The sequence below is a fragment of the Podarcis muralis genome, chromosome 7, assembly GCF_964188315.1.
Source record: "Podarcis muralis chromosome 7, rPodMur119.hap1.1, whole genome shotgun sequence".
NCBI lineage: Eukaryota > Metazoa > Chordata > Lepidosauria > Squamata > Lacertidae > Podarcis > Podarcis muralis.
In genome coordinates, this window is record NC_135661.1 from 26,385,566 (window position 1) to 26,404,370 (window position 18,805).

Below are 18,805 nucleotides of genomic sequence, written 5' to 3' on the forward strand. Positions count from 1 at the left end.
GCAGCATTCGAGATGTGACAGGTCGCAAATTTGTGCTGCAGGATGACATATCTCGTTGCCCTGAAAGGCATGCGTGGAATTTGTAAATCATTTGAGAACAATCATCCAGCAGAAAGGTCATGGTGAAACACACAATACCTCGCCATACAATGGGCCAATGAAATGTTTTAGCTCTTGCAGTGGGTGGGTGGGGGGTTCTAGCTTTGTGGCCAGTCTTCCTTTGAAATCTTATTTGTTTCAAGATTGTTTCTCTTCATGCACTTACTCTCGCCCCCCACATGCACACAAAATTAAAAGTGGAACCCTATTGAATGTAAAAAGGGAGGGAGCGGGGGAATACTGTACAAATTTCCAACATGCCTTTCCACCTTAGGTAAAGGGACCCCTGACCATTAGGTCCAGTCGTGGCCAACTCTAGGGTTGCAGTGCTCATCTCGCTTTATTGGCTGAGGGAGCTGGCGTACAGCTTCCGGGTCATGTGGCCAGCATGACTAAGCCACTTCTGGTGAACCAGAGCAGTGCACGGAAACGCCGTTTACCTTCCCACCAGAGTGGTACCTATTTATCTACTTGCACCTTGACATGCTTTCAAACTGCTAGGTTGGCAGGACCAGGGACCGAGCAACAGGAGCTCACCCCGTTGTGGGGATTCGAACCGCCGACCTTCTGATCGGCAAGTCCTAGGCTCCTAGGTTTAACCCACAGTGCCACCCCTTTGCACCTTAAGGACTAGAAATTTACTTTAAAATTCAACATGCTGGGTGGGATTCCCTCCCCCCCCCCTCCAACACACACATGCCATCAATGGAAGCCCTGAACAATGAGTTCCATTTACACAATGGGGCTTTTCCCCACCCTTGTGATCCACCATGCTCCCTGAAATTGGCCTTCAGAACATCCCATGCAGGGAGGAGAGGGGCGACTGTAACATCTGGCAAGGTGTGAGTGGCCAAGGGTTACTTTGCGAGCTCCATGAAAGAGTGGGTGTGGCGATCACACAGGGTCCCCGGACGTTTAACGGTCTATTGATCCCTCTGCCACCACTGTGCTCGCTTCCCCGCTGCCACCAACCCGTTACTCTCTGGTAAAACACTGAGTCCAGTCAGTTGTTAAAAGTGAACCAAAAAATAAACAAGTTTATTTTACAAACATTAACAAGTTTTTGGTTTCTCAGATAATATTCCTGTCAGTATCTTAACTTTAGTTTCCTTACCGGCCTGTACCTTCTGACTGATTATCTCAACTGTTTGACTGTCTCCTCTTAACAAATTCTCTCCCTCTCTCACACCAGACTAGCCCAGCCCACAGACTTATCTTCTCTGTCTCTCCTAACTCCAGACTGTCTTCTCAACAACTCTAACTCACTAAAAACCCCTGTGCTTAAATCTTATACACCGTTAACTCTGCCCCCTGGGTTCCCTTTGGTTAGTCATTTTACAATTAGTTCACTCTTTCCCTATGAACCCAGTATGATGTCACACACATAGGAGGGCAAACGCCACAGTGGGGATTGGGACCTGGGGCTCCCAGGTCCCTACTCTCTGCTGCTCTAACCACTGCACCTACACTGCTCTTTCCCACCCTGATCACAGTTGCAAAACAAGTGTTTTCTGCCTGGGTGCCCTGGTGTAGTCTGGAACCATCAGGCAGCAAAAGATTTCCCTGCCTAGAAGACCACCTGTTGGTAAAAAGCAGGCACTTCTTGTCTAATCACTATTAAAACTTTGGCGAAGCCTAGGAAGGGAGCTTCTCCTGGGGTTAATGGATGTGTAATGGGTTTATTCAGCTGTAGCAAAAACAACCGCAATTGCTTAAGAGTCCAGTACAAAAAGAAGCACCCAGATACAGAGGGAATCTTGTTTCTCGCTCGAGGAAGCTGTGCTTAAAACGTGCACGGTATCGAAGGGTTTGTCTTGCGTTGCACCTAGCCTCCAGTTCAGCTGATAATTGCAAGATTGCAGTAACTAAGAACTAGCACCCTAGTTTGCGTGGTGCCTTTTTCAGACTATAAGCCTGCAGAAAGGGACTGGCGTTTGTAAGCAGCTCTGGAGTCAGTTAAGGGGGTACTGAGCTGGGTTGACCCAAGTTACGTAATCAAGAAAACAAATTTAATGAGAGGTGGGCTTTGTTTTTACATTTCTGGCATGGCAATGGAAATGATATTTTTCATTTTAATTTATTCACAGTACTATATAGGATTTTTATGTAGCCCCCTTCCCCATTTCACAGGTCGTTTGATTTAATTTAATTCTGAACAATGGTTTTAGCTACAAATTGTCAAAATATACAGTGGTACCTCGGGTTACATACGCTTCAGGTTACAGACTCCGCTAACCCAGAAATAGTACCTCGGTTTAAGAACTTTGCTTCAGGATGAGAACAGAAATTGCGCCGCCACCAAGCGGTGGCAGCGGGAGGCCCCATTAGCTAAAGTGGTACCTCAGGTTAAGAACAGTTTCAGGTTAAGAACGGACCTCCAGAACGAATTAAGTTCTTAACCCAAAGTACCACTGTAACAGTAATAATATTGGTTTTTAATAAAAAAAATTAAAAAGACAGAGAAAGATCAGAAATCTACTTTCTAAGTGCTGAACTTTTTCCAAGCATTTCCACCCTATTGCTCTTCTGCTTGTTGGTCTTATTTTCTAATTAACATGAATTGTTTTATTTATTTCACCAATAGGTTTATCGTTCTGCCGTCAGTCCTCAGTTCCCCTTGACCCCTATTCTCTGGTCTGATCTTTGTTTTTCATTTTGCAAGCCATTTGCGTCGTCTGATTACAATGTTTGAAGACGTGAAGGATCATATTTAATGGAAGCAACTTTAAAGGCATGGGATAAATGCGTGTCATTTTTTGTGGCAAAGAACAACAACAACATTACACCTCCCTAAAAATCCCTTTGATGGGTTCTGAGCAGGAAATGATTCCAGATTGCTCTGTTTTCTAGGGCTGTGATTCAGAGTGTGTGAGTGAGAGAGAGAGAGAGGAAAAAAAACATAAACATTTGTCCTTCCTCGTTTGCTACAGCTGTAACGAGGGTGGGGAATTAACGAACCTCATGACACGTCTGTCACCTAATAGCATCCTGATGAATGTACCGCCCAGTGTCCTTTTCAAAATAATTACAAGTTATCAGCTATCTGGTGCTTGCTGAGAGATGGAAGTGTGGTTTGTGGGGCAGCTCCCGGGTGTCAGGAAAGCAATAATTTGCATCCCTCCTAAAAGCTCTTATTACCCTTCCAGGTCCTTTCCAAGGTCCTTCACAAAAACAGCTGGCCATCTCCACTCCCTTACAAGTCCATATTGCAATGAAAGGGGGCGGGGGATTCAATGCCATCAGAGTTCACCTCTTCCCACATTCATACGCACAGGGCAATGTGACCCAGGCGACATTCACCCTACAGCTCTGACTTGCACTGAGTCAGACCTATCTTTGCCTACACTGACCGGCAGCAGCTCTCGGGGGTTATAGGCAGAGCACATTCCCAGCCCAACCGGGAGATGCTGGGGATTAACTCTAGGACCTTCTGCAGTCCCAGCAGACTGAGTTGTGGGTGCTCCTAATAAACATAGGAAGCTGCCTTATGCTGAGCCAGCTGCGAGTGGGCCACCCAGTTCAATATTGTCAACACTGGCTGGCAGCAGCTCTCCAGTGGTTTTCCCAGCCCTACCAGGAGGTGCCCCAGATTCAAGCTGGGACCTTCTGCATGCAAAGCAAGTGATCTAGCGCTGAGCTACAGCGAGTCCCTGCATAAAATTGCTCCTTCCTTACTTCTCCCTAGGCATTTTGTTTGTTGATTTGATCTGGGTGCCCTTTGCAACAGAAAAGTAGGATAAAATCATAGGAATGTAATCGTAGAACTGCTGTGTACCTAGTCAGAGCAGTGGTCCATCTAGCTGAGCTTTGTCCACCCACACTAACTGGCAGCAGCTCTCCACAGTTTCAGAGCCCTGATTTCAAGGCACTGGGGCCTTGAACCTGGGACCTTCTACATGCCAAGCGGATGATGCTCTGCCTTTGAACTGTGGCCCTTCTCTAGGGCTGGGCAATATATCAATATATCGTCCAAAATCAGTTTGAAGCTCATATCATATTTACGGGAACCGCCTCTCCTGGTATGCCCCGCAGAGAACCTTAAGATCCATGAATAATCATAGTTTAGAGGTCCCGGGCCCTAAGGAAGTTAGATTATCCTCCAGCAGGGCCTGGGCCTTCTCAGTGATGGCTCCGACCTGGTGGAATGCTCTGTCCCATGAGACCAGGGACCTGCAGGATTTAACTTCCTTCTGCAGGGCCTGTAAGACAACTATTCTGCCTGGCTTTCCATTTGAACTTAGCCTGATCTTTTATTCCCCTTCCTTCCCTTCCCCTTCCCTTTTTATGAAGATTACCCCCTTTGGGATCCCACTGCTAATTCTCTCCTGGTCTCCTCACTGGCCCAAATAGGACTAATTTAGCCAGCTAGCCCTGGTGATCATCTAATGTTTACTGGATGGATTTTCCCCCTAAATTGATTTTTGAAATCTGAATTTCTTGTTATTCACGTTTTATGCTGTTTTTTGTTGCATCAATTAAGTGTTTTAAATTTGTTGTTAGCCACCCTGAGCCCAGTTTTCTGAACCGGGAAGGGCGGGGTATAAATAAACATTATTTATTTATTTGTTTATTATTATTATTATTATTATTATTATTATTATTATTATTATTATTATCATATCATATCAGTTTCATAATTTTTGGCTTGGCAATATATTGTGAACCATGATCTGTGTTGGGGCTTGGTGATATATCATCCAAAGCTAGTTTGAAGTCCATATCGTGATATTGGTTTCATAATTTTTGACCTGGCAGTATATCATAAATTATGGGGTGTGTCCGCACACACTCATGTGTGCACTATTCAAAAATCACAATGTAGGCAAAACCGTGAAGCCAGCCAATGCTTCTTCATAGCTCCATCCTTACTTCAGACATTGTGATATATCACTATATCACAATGTTTAGCTGGTGATATATCACAATGTAGTGAAACCATTGGATGTTTTCCAACAGAGGTTGGATGGCCATCTGTCAGGGATTCTGTTATTTTTTTCATTGCAGGGAGTTGGACTAGATGAGCCTTGGGGTCCCTTCTAACTCTACGATTCTATGATTCTATGTTTGCTTGGTTACAGAGAAGAGAGGCCTCTCATTCCCACAGGGAAGGCAGTCTGCCAGTCCAGACTGCCATTAGATTTATGCGAGGGCAGCTCCTTTCGGCCTCTTAGAGGAAACAAGTTCCCCTTGACTTTTCTCTCTGGTTCTTCAGCAGCTGATCTCAGCTTGTAAAGGGGCAGGCAGGGGCCAAGAGACAGAAGCATTTCTGGCTTGTAAAAAAAACACAACCCTCCATGTCCTTTAACGAGCCATTTAACTTCCCTGTCCGCATCAGTGTCCGCGTTTTGTAAAACAGAGTCGAAAAGCCTGACTTTCCCAAGGTGGTAGCGGGTAGGAGGTTCAGCAAAAGTTAAAGGGAGAAGGGATGGACCTAAATCAAGACCTTCGGGAGAACGTCTGAAGGAACTGAAGTGATTCAAGGCAGCAAGAAGCTTCTGCAACTCATGAGAAAGAGAAACGAAAGGGCAGGATTGCAGGGAAGAGTCAGGGAGGCAGTCTGCATGGTCTCAGGGGTCTCCCAGACCAAATGTGGCCTTTAAGACACTCCCTAGGCTTCACCTCCCCCTCCAGCCCTACCTCCTTTGCCCAGGCCAGATCCCTCAGTGACGTAACTTGATGTCCAGAAGGGAATGTGGCGCTCAGGCTGAAAAAAGATTCATCCGGCCTTGGCCCAGTATACCTGAAGGAGCGTCTCCACCCCCATCGTTCTGCCCGGACGCTGAGGTCCAGTGCCTACGGCCTTCTGGCGGTTCCCTCATTGCGAGAAGCAAAGCTACAGAGAACCAGGCAGAGGGCCTTCTCGGTAGTGGTGCCCACCCTGTGGAACGCCCTCCCATCAGATGTCAAAGAGACATCTTACATTCAGAAGACATCTTAAGGTTCAGGAAAATTTTTAATGTATGACATATTAGTGTATTTTTGGTATTTGTGGAAGCCGCCCTGAGTGGCTGGGGAAACCCAGCCAGATGGGCGGAGTACAAATAATAAATTGTTGTTGTTGTTGTTGTTGTTGTTGTTGTTGTTGTTGTTGTTGTTCTTACCCCCCCTGTTGTAGTTCAACAGAATCTGGAGGACGCCATTTTGCCTTCCTCTGGAATCTGCAGTTGTGGCAACAGTGGAGATGAGAGGGGCAAAGAGTATACTCCTTGCCCAAGTGGTCCCCGAAACTGGGATCAAGAATGCAGCAATCATTTAACATACATCCTCTGAGCTGTTTAAGCACCCACGTTCGCTCCCACACGATGAGCAGATCGTAGAGTTTGGGGATGGTGGGAGGGAGCCAGAATCGAAGACGGTAAACTGTAGACATAATGACTGTGCGGCACGATTCATTGTTGAACCCACGGAGTGGGTTTCATGCTTGATTTGGGTAGTCATTTTCTCCTTATCTCCTCAACTGTTTTGCTTCCATTTTATCTCCTTGACTCTCTTAGCTGGTGGTGAGGACAGGCTGTTTTTCGAGATTTTGCTTTGGTTTGATGTTAATTGAGGGACACGGATGGCGCTGGGGGTTAAACCACAGAGCCTAGGACTTGCCGATCAGAAGGTTGGCAGTTTGAACCCCCACGACGAGGTGAGCTCCCGTTGCTCAGTCCCTGCTCCTGCCAACCTAGCAGTTCGAAAGCACATCAAGGTGCAAGTAGATAAATAGGTACCGCTCCGGCGGGAAGGTAAATGGCATTTCCCTGTGCTGCTCTGGTTCGCCAGAAGTGGCTTAGTCATGCTGGCCACATGACCCAGAAGCTGTACGCTGCCTCCCTCGGCCAATAAAGCGAGATGCGCGCCGCAACCCCAGAGTCAGCCATGACTGGACCTAATGGTCAGGGGTCCCTTTACCTTTACCTTTGATGTTAATATTTTCACCGGCCACGCCAGTATTTTAATGGTTTGGCCAGTAAAACTGAGTTAAGAACCTGGACTGGGAAGAGGCTGATGGATTAGGTTAATGTGGTCCATCTTCCTGTTCTCACAGTGGCCAACTAGATGCATCTGGGAAACCTACAAGAAGGACCTGAGAGCAATGGCACTCTCTCAACCGTCGCCTCTGTGGTTTCTAGCAACTGGTATTTAGAAGCATTTTTGCCTCCAGCCATGGAGGCAGAACATAGTCATTGTGGTAGTAGACATTGGTAGCCTTTTCCTCCGATCCTCTTTCAAAGCCATCCATGTTTATGGCCATCATTGCCTCGGGTTCTCTGTGTGAGGGAGTTCTGTTGTTCTCTCTAATGCCTGAAGAACCACCTTGTGCCCCTGGTTTCTTCCACCATCACCATCACCGTGACCCCCAGATGCACCTCCAGTCTTCATCCCTAAGCCATCAAGGATTGCTTTAGCTCCACCTACAAACAGTCAGATTCTGCAATGGCTCCACCCATTTGGCCTTTATAAAAAAAACCCTAGCAATCCTAGATTCAAGTAGTTGCTGAGACAGAAGCCAAGGCCACGTTTTTGCCTGGGCATCTCCATTTCTCAATCTTGGACTGTGGGATAAAGGGAAGCACCCATGAGCTTGTATGGAGCCTGTTTTCCTCCCTGGCAAACTTCAGGGAGTCTCCTTGCACAGATGAGACTGAGAAGAGCTTCTAGGGTGGTTGTTTATTTAACTGCAGCATCTAGTTTCCTAGAAAGGAAGCTGCTTAAAGAGTCCCTTGATGGTGCTCTCCAGAGTTTACCATTGGCCGTAGTGCCAGAGTCCAAAACCTCTGGAGAAAACATCAGAAAATCCCTGCTGGATCACGCCAGTGGCTCATCTTGTTCAGTGTCCTGGCCAGATATTATTATTATTATTATCCCAATAATTTTTATTAATTTTTTCCAAATATCTTAAACACAATACAGCTTAACAATATTATTCTCCTTTCAGTCTATATCTTATCCAAATTAAATTCCCTCCTCCCCTCTTCTGGCTTCTCTACGTTGCTCTTACTTAAGTGTGATTACAAAAAAAATTCCTTCCAGTAGCACCTTAAAGACCAACTAAGTTAGTTCTTGGTATGAGCTTTTGTGTGCATGCACACTTCTTCAGATACACTCACACTTTGATGTTAATACACCTTTGATGTTAATATTTTCACCGGCCACGCCAGTATTTTAATGGTTTGGCCAGTAAAACTGAGTTAAGAACCTGGACTGGGAAGAGGCTGATGGATTAGGTTAATGTGGTCCATCTTCCTGTTAACATCAAAGTGTGATTGTTATATATACATTCTATAAATGTCTATAATTCCTTAATAAATGTCTTCCTTAGTAAATAAATGTCCTTAATAAATGTCCTTAAATAAATGTCCTTAATAATTTGCTTCCTGCGATAAATAAATGTCTATAATTCCTTAATAAATTTTTGTGTTATACTTTAGACATATTATATTACAGCATTACATCTTGTGGTCTAACCAAATGTTTCCAATAAACGTTATGAGTTTTATTTCAATCCTGTGAGTGTCTTTATTTATGTATAGTTTTCTCTAAGTATACCATAAATTTGGACCATACTTTTTGGTATTTCTCATCGTCCTGTTGTTGGATTCTTCCAGTTAGCCTTGCTATTTCCGCATACTCCAATACTTTATGTTGCCATTCTTTAATTGTTGGAATATCCTGTTGTTTCCATCTCTGCGCGAGGAGTAGTCTTCCTGCTGTTGTGGCATACAGGAAGAATTTCCGATCTTCCTTTTTAATGTCCTCTCCAACCATTCCTAGCAAAAATGCCTCTGTGTTTTTTATAAAAGGTGTACCTAAATATCTTTTTTAACTCAGTATACACACTATCCTAAAAAGTCTTCGCCTCCTGGTCATATATTAATATGGACCTCCTGCAAGCAGGATCTGAGTTGCAGCAGCAACAATCTCCCCACTTGTCATTCCCAGCGACTGGTATTGAGAGGCATTTCCTGTCTGCTGTCGCCCTCCCCGTTCTCTAGAATCCTGCCACTTTGTTTCGCAACCACGGCTTGGGGTAGCAACGCTGGCCGCCAGCCCACTTCTGCTAAACGTTTCCTTTCCGCTGCCTCTCCTAGGCACCATTAAGGCAGCGGCTCCTCTCCCCCTTTTCCCACGAGGACGACCCTTTAATTCACTTTGGTGCCGTGTACTCGCATTTACGTGTTGCAAGCAAGCAAGAGTCCTTGTTCTTGCAACGCTTCCAACTTTTAAGTGACGAGAAGTGCCTTGTGCATGCTGCTTGATCGAATCAATGTCTCTCACTTTGGCCAGCTTGGGATGTGTGCGCAGGAAGCAAATGGCAGCTCTGGTTGTTACCTTTCTTCCCCATTGGAAGTCGCTCTGTCGCTGAAGCCACCTGCAGAAAAAAAGCCTTTCGCACCAACACCTGGTCTCTGGGAGTTGCCTCACTCTCTGATCAATGGGGACGTAGCATTTAGAGGTCGGGCGAATTCTGCCCCTGCAAAGCTCCCTCAGCAGCGCTTTGCAGGCACCAAGAATCAACCAGTTGCCATGGTTGCAAAGCCCTGTACACGACTCTGGGTGAACCCTGACCAGCAGCTGGTTGCCATGGCTGAACTCGAGTGTTGTGCAGCACTTTGAAGCTCTGACAGTCAGCTCAGAATATAGGAAGCCACTTTCTCCCAAGGCAGACCATTGGTCCAGCTCACTTAGTGATGCCTGCCCTCACTGGCACTGTGGTGTTTGCCCGTTCTTTTTAAAATGTCTGTACAGGGGGAGAGAAAGAGTTAATAGGTAGACCAATAGAAAAGGCAGAGGTGGAGCCTACCTGTTTATAAAAGGGCTAAGCCCGAGGTTTGCGTTGGTTGGTTTTAGTTGGTTGGTTGGTTGGTTGGTTGGTTGGTTGGGAAAGCAGTTGACAGACAGTTGGAAATAGACAATTAGTGCAGTTGGTTCTTGTGTGAGGGGAGGTAGAAGAGTTAGAGGCAGGATAAAAATAAGACTAAGAAGGTCAAGAGTAACAACATTTTGAATGCAGTTAAAGTTTATTCGTGTCTGCAGTAAACTACACTCTTCTTTGTTAACTTAAGAACCTGACTGAGACTAAGTGATTTACCGGGGAGGACCTGGTTGGTGGCAGCGGATTAGTGGTGTACGGGTCAATAGCCGTGAGACAACCAGGGGCTCCGTATGAATGCCACAGGCTATCCAGGGTTTCAAACAGGGGACATTCTCACCCCAATGTGGAGAAGCCAGGGGCATAGGAAAGGGGGTTCGGGGTGTGTGGTCCGCCCCGGGTGTCATCCTTGATGGGGGGTGACAAAATGGCACACCGTGGGGGGTGGCACTTACCGCAGGGCCTGGCCTGCAGTGCACCCAAACCACGCGTCTCTCCTGGGAGTGACGCGGTGGCTCGGGGCCCCACGGTGCCCAAAATGGCAGCATGGGGCTTGCATCCACAAGGCAGACTCCATGGGTAGCTCACTGCACCGCCCCCTGGGTGGATTGCCACGGTGCCCCCAGGTGGTGCCCCCATGCGCAGGCCCAGACAGAGGGGGGCCATATGGGCCACTTGGCCTGGGCCTCCGATTCCAAAGGGGACCTCGGTCAGCATATTTATCTATATTTTCCATTTTGTCTTTATATGCAGATACAGTTCAAGCCTTGAAATAAAATGATTTGTCAGCATAACTTTTGTGGGAAATATTTATATACTTACTTATTTATAAGACTTCAGTTATCCCCGGGGTAAAAAAATGGGGGGAGCACATTATCTACCTGGCCCAGGCCTCTTCCTGGCTCTGCAAGGCCCTGCCCATGCGCAGCTGTGAGGAGGTGGGAACCTTTAGTCTCGGCAACTGGTTTCATGGAATAAGACCCAGAGGGAATGAGCTGCTGTGCTTATTATGCCTGACACTCAGCCAAGTCTGTGAAGAATGTGTTTTTGCTACTAGAAAGTTAACACCAACTTTGAATTGTATAATTTTCCAACAGGCTCACTCTGTGACACCTGACATCATTGTGGTGCCAGATCACCCAGAGGTGGGGTTGCCACACCTACTGGTCAAACTTGGGGTGGCAGAGGGAGAGATTAATAGATTCACCCTGCTGGCCTGATCCAATACCCCACTGCTAGTCAAAATACTTGCACTTGGTTTCTATGAGTACTACCTCTTAACCTTAAGGTTCCCAGGTTACTCTTGTCTCACAGCTCTTAAAGGAACAGGCACCACCTTCTGTTGGAGGAGTGTAAGGCCACCTCACCCAGTTTCAGGAAGCTACCTTAAAAAGAAGAAAGTCTCCCCAAAACTTTTCTTGTAGCAAATTGGGTGTCTGTGCCTTAAGGGGCCCGAGATGCCCAGGAAATGGATTTGCTTCAAGTGTCCATATATTAATTGCAGTAGTTGCTCTTTCACCAGCTCCATGAATTTGGCACTAACCCCAAATAAGTTCAAAGCATCAGGAAGCTGTTTGGCTTAAGGGGACTAGAAATGCAGTGGTTTGGCTGTCGATTGGAGGTCACTGGTTTGACTCTAAACCAAATTAGCATTGCTTCCTTGGATAGTTATTGCCAGTTCCACGAGGGCAGCATGAGAGTGAAAAAGGTATTGCCTGTCAGGCGAAATCCCAAGTTTCTAGCTTTAAAAGATGTTTCTAGCTTCAAAGATGGCACCACCGTTTGGCCTCTGTCTATGGCCTTTTAGAAGTGGGTGGGGTGATTTTAATGCATTTCCCCCTTGGTTTAAATGTATCCATGTGTGTTGTTTATTTGCTTGGTGGTAAGTTGCTTTGGGGACATGGGTGGCGCTCTGGGTTAAACCACAGAGCCTAGGACTTGCTGATCAGAAGGTCGTCAGTTCGAATCCCTGCGACAGGGTGAGCTCCTGTTGCTCGGTCCCTGCTCCTGCCCACCTAGCAGTTCAAAAGCACGTCAAATGCAAGTAGATAAATAGGTACTGTTCCGGCGGGAAGGTAAACGGCATTTCCGTGCGCTGCTCTGGTTCACCAGAAGCGGCTTAGTCATGCTGCCCACATGACCCGGAAGCTGTACGCCGGCTCCCTCGGCCAGTAAAACGAGATGAGCACCGCAACCCCAGAGTCAGCCACTACTGGACCTAATGGTCAGAGGTCCCTTTACCTTTACCTTTAAGTTGCTTTGAGTTGCCTGGGGCAAGGAAAAGCAACTAACGAGTTTAATAAAATACAAATAGACTTGCTGGATCAAGCTCAAGGGGGCCCATCCTGTCCAGAATCCTGTTCCATGAACCATGATTATCTAGATGCCCCAATGGGAATCCCATGAGCAGAACCTGGGTGCAACAGCAGCACTTTCACCACTTGCAATTCCCAGCAACAACAGGAATCTGGAGGCAATGGAAGGAGATCATAGCCGTGCGCAGCCATCCTCCTTGCACACACTCAGGCACACATGCGATGACCGATTGCCCTACAGTTTTGCAATCCAAATAGGCCCGCTAGAAAAAAACATTAAAAACAAGAGGCAGGCCTGCTAAAGGTTACCAGGCAAATCGAAGATACAAGCCCGCTTGAGTCTTGGCTTGTAATCCCGAGCATTACTGCATTAAGGAAAGCGATTCGTGATAGCTTACATAACAGGCTGTTGCTTCCTCGCAGTCCCTCCTAACAGGATTTATTAAAGGAGGGGAGACTTAGAGGGAAAGTGTTCTGCTCATTAAGCCTGCCCCTTTGAGACATCAAGTTCATGCTCTTTTTAAATGTCTCCAACACAATCAATCCAGCGGAAGCAGAATCCACTGCCGTGAGTCACTCTGGCAGCCCAAGCCTGTTGCGGTTTCCTTGGAGGGTGATGGGACTCTCGTATCAGAATGGACGGATCTGTCAGTTTCGCTTTCTCGCAGTTTCTCATTCTTCCTTTTAAAAGAATGGAGTTTGTTTTAAAATACAGTCAACACAACTTATATGTGTTGAACCTGCACAATTTCAATTTTATGCAGTCAAAGGCCAGACACAATCACGCAGACTGAATGCATGGAAAGCGGAGAGCTTTTTGTGTTGGGTTTTTCCAATGTAGAAGGAGTTTTTAAGTTCTCCCTCTTGCTTAGTGGGCTATGACAGGGTCTAGCAAGCCTTCACAGAACAGCCCCACAAGATTTCATGAGAGCCTCCCAGAGCCTGGTAAGCAAGTCTGAGAGCTTAAAAGCACTGTGCCTTGCTTGGGGGCAAGGTCTGCTCAGCACATGACTCCAGAAGGTAAGATTGCTTGCACAGGGATGATTCCAAGGGGGTGCTCTGGCGGGACGTGTTTTTCCTTATATTCCGTTCCAGGAACATAACCCCCACATGAGCTACAAGTCCCTGTATGAGAAACAAAATTACAACCAACAAACTTTCCCAACACCCCCCTTTCCTCCCCATACAACCAGTTGCCAGCGTTAAGGTGAGAATTAGGATGCTGTCGTTTCTCATTTTTTTCTTCAGTAAATCAGTGTGACTTACAAGTGCAGTTCAGGAGAATCTGGGGCTACTCCAGTTTGTCTGTACAAATGGTCAGGGGCACAGTGAAGATACTCAAAATCATGTAGACCGTATTTGTAAAGAAGCAGCTGGCCGAGTGTATTTCAGTAAGTTTAAAATGCTTTTAGTAAGTTTAAAACGATTTACTTACAGATTCAAGGTCTTAGTCATGCAGCAGCAAGGATGATACAGGCAAGATACTCTTGGGTAGAAAATACAGCAAGATAGCTTCAGCCATGTGCTCTAAGCTCAGAGCTGGCTTAGAAATGTCTGTCCTCACTGGCTACATGCTGCAGAACAAGTTTGTGTTTCTAAATTAATTGTGCAGAAGCCCTAAGATGGCTCTGTTAGAAGTCATGAGCCCATCTGGGCTAAACACAGTCTCCTCAGGCGTCCTTCTTCAATGGTTACATTGTGGAAAAGAATATGGGCAAAGGAGGGACCTTGACTTCCTTCCATGATGAGGGGGCATCACCTAACTGAGTCTATCTAGCAATAGCAGTTGGGCTTAGTAATGTTTGACTGCAGTCTCTCCCAATGTGGTGGTGGTGCTTCAAACAGCACTTTTGAGAAGTGCTTTAAGACAGTCCCCAGCTCAATTACTTTTCAAAAGCACTGTTTGATGTAGCTTGCACACTTCTTCTGGGGAACCAATGTCCCTTGGCATCTTCCAACAGGGGGAAGCTGCCTTTAGCAAAAAGCACAGGTGTTTCTTCATTTGTAGCCTTGTCCCCAAATGCTGAATCAAGTTTCCTACCCCCCAGCTGCTCCACTGGAAGCAAAAGCAGTTCAGGGGATTAAGGAGAAACCTGTTGGGTCCCATTCCAAAACCATGTAGCTCTATGACTTCATGGAAACATTGAGAAAGAAGATCTAATTATTATTATTATTTTTAAATCCTCTTTTGCCATCTGCTGGCAACCACTGGGCGGTGTTTGGCTTGCCAGTGCCAACCAGTGGGAATTGTAGAGCTGGAAGGGACCCAGAGGGTCATCTAGCCCAACCCCCAACCTGATTGGACATATCATAATGGTTTTGTATAATTCTATGGTAGGGACGCGGGTGGCGCTGTGGGTAAAAGCCTCAGCGCCTAGGGCTTGCCGATCGAAAGGTCGGCAGTTCGAATCCCCGCGGCGGGGTGCGCTCCTGTTGTTCGGTCCCAGCGCCTGCCAACCTAGCAGTTCGAAAGCACTCCCGGGTGCAAGTAGATAAATAGGTACCGCTTACTAGCGGGAAGGTAAACGGCGTTTCCGTGTGCGGCTCTGGCTCGCCAGAGCAGCGATGTCACGCTGGCCATGTGACCCGGAAGTGTCTCCGGACAGCGCTGGCCCCCGGCCTCTTGAGTGAGATGGGCGCACAACCCTAGAGTCTGTCAAGACTGGCCCGTACGGGCAGGGGTACCTTTACCTTTACTTATGGTATAACTGCACTTGGAATACTCTGTGCAGGCAGTGTGGTATAGTGGTTAGAGTGTCAGACTAGGACCTGGGAGACCAGGGTTAAAATCCCCACTTGGCCGGTCTGTCGCTCTCAGCCTAACCTACCTCACAGGGTTGTTGTGAGGATTAAAAAGGAGCGAGGGGGAGAGTTCACAGGAGAAAATGCTGGAAATAAAGGCTTGCATTCAAGTAATTCCTGCTCAGAGCAGACCCATTAAAATTAATGAAACTAAGTTAGCCCTGCCTGTTAATTTCATCAGGACTACTCTGAGTAGGCCTAGTGTTGCAGTCATTGCTAGTCGTGCTCAGAGGAGACCCACCAAAGCTAATAGGTCAATGTAATGAAGACATACAAAAATGCTTTATATGAGGAGGGAAGATTGCCTTGCAAAAATGTGTTGATTGGGAGAAATTTGCTCAGAGATAGAGGAAGAAGGAATGGGACTAAGTGCTGGCACATCCATGCTTTGCATGCGAAAGATTCCAGGTTTCAAATTTTATTTGAAACCATGAGGACTACCATCTTTACAAGACGGACCATAGTGTCTTGCATGCAGAAAGGGTCCTAGGTTCAGTCCTTAGCATCTCTGGGTAGAGTTGGGAACTAGACATGTCTAAAAACCTTGGAGACCCACTGCCAGTCACTGTGGACTAAAGGCTGCTAACTTAATGGCCATTCGGATGTTGTAGGACTGCAGGTCCCATCACTCCCTGACCATTGGTCGTTCTAACTGGGACAAGGAGAGTTGGAGTCCAGCAATGTCTCTGAATATGAGCAGGTCTCCCATGCCCAAGTGCCGTCCTCCCTGACTGGCAGCAGCAGCAGCTCTCCTGAGCTGAGAAATGCCTGTTCTTGGTTGCGGTCCCCAAAATCAGGGACCACACACAAGTGCTTAGCTGTGATTCCTGCATTGCAGGCAGTTGGGCATTGAGGATCCCTTGTAATTCTATGATTAAACAGAGGTTGGGTGACCATCTGTCAGGGATAACTTAGCTGTGATTCTTGCATCACAGGGGGTTGAGCTAGATGACCCTTGGGGACACCTTCCAATGCTACAATTCTACGATTTGATGTGCAGAACATGTGCTCTGCCTCGAAGCTACAAGCCTCTCTCTCCCCTCCCATCCCCAGCATGACGGGGCAGTGCATTATGGGAGGACGGCAAATTCTTGTACCAAAGCTTTTCCTTCCCAGTCTCTTTCTTCCCTTTTCTTCTCCATGACTCTAACAGTGGGGCCATTTGGCACCTTCCCCCGTGAGAAGGAAAGGGGCGGCCTGGCTGAGCAGCTTCAAAAGAAAGAGCTGAGCCCAGAAATCTTGTCTGTTGCAGCTTAAAACCTCTGATTGGAAGGCTGAGCCAGGCAGGTGAAGTTCTCTCCCTGGGCACGCCTCCTTCCTCTCCGTGAGCTCATGCTGGCAAACTCTGCAACCTGTAACAGGGTCAGGTTCCAAGGTGCTCAGGTAGCGCAAAGGGCACTTCCTGCTTTGGTGGGGAGGAGTCAGGAGGGGGAAGAAAGAAAGAAAGAAAGAAAGAAAGAAAGAAAGAAAGAAAGAAAGAAAGAAAGAAAGAAATCTTTCAACTCTCCAGGGCTGAGTCTCCCCTTCCCCTCTCCAGACTCCGCACCATGAAGTCGGAAAGCGAGGAGAACAAACCTGGTATGTGGGGAGAGATGTTGCTTCCACGGTTACCTGTCTGAAAATAGCTACCTCGTCTCGGGCCTCGTCTTTTGTGGGGCTTTTGCTGAGGGTGTTTGAACGGAAATCCCTTTTGCCACATTCTAGGCTGGCTTTCCTTGTCCTGCGAGTGGATTTGTGTAAGTTTGTGCATTTGTTACAGCAGCCTCAGGGAAACAGCAGAGGCCACATGGGCAGCAGAGGCTGGCAGGCTGTTGTTGTGCAGGCAAGTCTCCGTCCTCTTCTTTTTTAAAAAAGCACCTTGTCAGTCGCTTTTAAACTTGCCGAGGCGCGAGAACTAAGAGCAGCCACCCAGAACAGCTCTCTCTCTCTAGGGCACGGTTCATTTTTTCCCTTCCGTGTGCAGGGAAGTGGAATCGGAGTCACCGCTGAGCCTCTGAAATGATAGCCTTCAGGGAGGTGTGGTTGCGACGCTACTAACAGGGCGCCCGAGCCCCAAACAGTGACGGACTTGTTGGATAGTGACTTGGCGAAGGCTGGGAGTTTGACAGGCTGGGAGTGGCAGGTGGGCCCTCGGTGCATGAGATAATTCTTAACGTGATCTGTGGTTGCTAGGAGCCCGTTGGCACCTTGGGTTTTAATTAGGATCACCCTTCCGGGTTGCCTCATTGCCAGGTGTCTTGGGTCGGGGGCCTTCGGCACACGGGGTTGGAGAACAGCTGTCAGGAAAGGTGTGCTGCACCTGAGGGTGTGTGCCGTGGCTTGCGTGTTCTTCTTGTGCTCACACCGACAAGGAAATTGCAGGAAAGCAGCAAAAAGAACAGGCCAGGGGGGATGTGTAGGTGATGTCAGAGGGTGGGGTCCCTCGAGCCAAATTGGCTGCAGCCTCCCTGGAACCTACAAAATATTTCCTGGCATTAATATAGGAAGCGATATATGTGATGCCTGCAGGTGTTGGACTCCAACTCCCATCAGCCCCTGTCAGCATAGCTAGTGCTCAGGCATGATGGGAGTTGTTGTTGCTGCTGCTGCTAGCATCCGCCTGTCTTGAGAGACAATGGAGTATACTTCTGGGGGTGAAGTCAAACTGCTGTTTTAGCAGCACTGAAGTGACCTGGGCAGTATGTATGGAGGTCCTGGGCTGCCCAGATGACAAGCCTTGCTGATGTGGTCCAAAGGAAAGCAGAGCAATACATTTGGCACCAGCTTGGCTGCAGGAATTGCCAGAAGGAGGTGTACAAGGTGCCACCCAACTGCCTTAGGGACTCCGCTCCGGATTTGTGTAGGGTTTACTCCTTAGCCTTTTCTTCTCCCAAAGATATTTTGCAATGCAGCAGAGATTTAGGATCAGAGCTTTCTTTCTCCTAGATGGGCTACCTTCCCAGGTTGATGAGTCCCGTCTGCGCCTCACTACCCTTAGAAGCAGCATGATGCCCAACAACATCTTGAGGGCATCATGTTGGCTACCGCTGATCTAACCCAGCCCCTGTGTGATCCTGAAGATGACAGGTGGAATCTCTAGCTCAATATATCCAGAGTTGAGAAGGCAAATCTCCAATGTACGTAGTTCAGTGACAAAGAATCTCAGTCCAGTATATCTGAAGGAGCATCTCCACTCCCATCATTCAGCCCAGACACTGAGGTCCAGTGCTGAGGGCTTTCTGGTGGTTCCCTCACTGTGAGAAGCCAAGTTACAGGGAACCAGGCAGAGGGCCTTCTCGGTAGTGGCACCCACCCTGTGGAACACCCTCCCACCAGATGTCAAGGAAATAAATAACTATCTGACTTTTAGAAGACATCTGAAAGCAGCCCTGTTTAGGGAAGCTTTTAATGTTTGATGCATTACGGTATTTTAATATTTTGTTGAAAGCCACCCAGAGTTGCTGGGGAAGCCCAGCCAGATGGGCAGGGTATAAATATTATTATTATTATTATTATTATTATTATTATTATTATTATTATTATTATTGGCATCCAGGTTCAATCTCCAGGAAGGGCTGGGAATGTCCCCAGCCTCAAACCCAACACCACAGCTGCCAGCCAGTGTTGACAATACTGGGCTAGATGGACCAATGACTCAGTTGTAGGCAGATTCCCGTGCTTCTCTATCTATAGAAGTGCAAGAGATTTGTGGCCTTTGCTGTGTGCCCACATGAGAGTTCAATGAGAGTGG

General features: G+C 47.3%; 1 protein-coding gene across 3 annotated transcripts in view; it reads left to right on the forward strand.

Annotated features, from left to right (window-relative positions):
- KAZN (kazrin, periplakin interacting protein) overlaps positions 1-18,805 on the forward strand; it is a 217,010-nt gene that overhangs the window by 116,894 nt on the left and 81,311 nt on the right. The window contains exon 1 of one of the 3 annotated variants that reach the window (XM_028740581.2): positions 16,446-16,653. The exons of the other annotated variants lie outside the window; for them this stretch is intronic. Within the exon in view, the coding sequence (XP_028596414.1) occupies positions 16,623-16,653 (31 nt within the window). The 5' untranslated portion in view covers positions 16,446-16,622. Of the gene's footprint in view, positions 1-16,445; positions 16,654-18,805 lie in introns of those variants that run through there. 3 annotated transcript variants of the gene reach the window in all.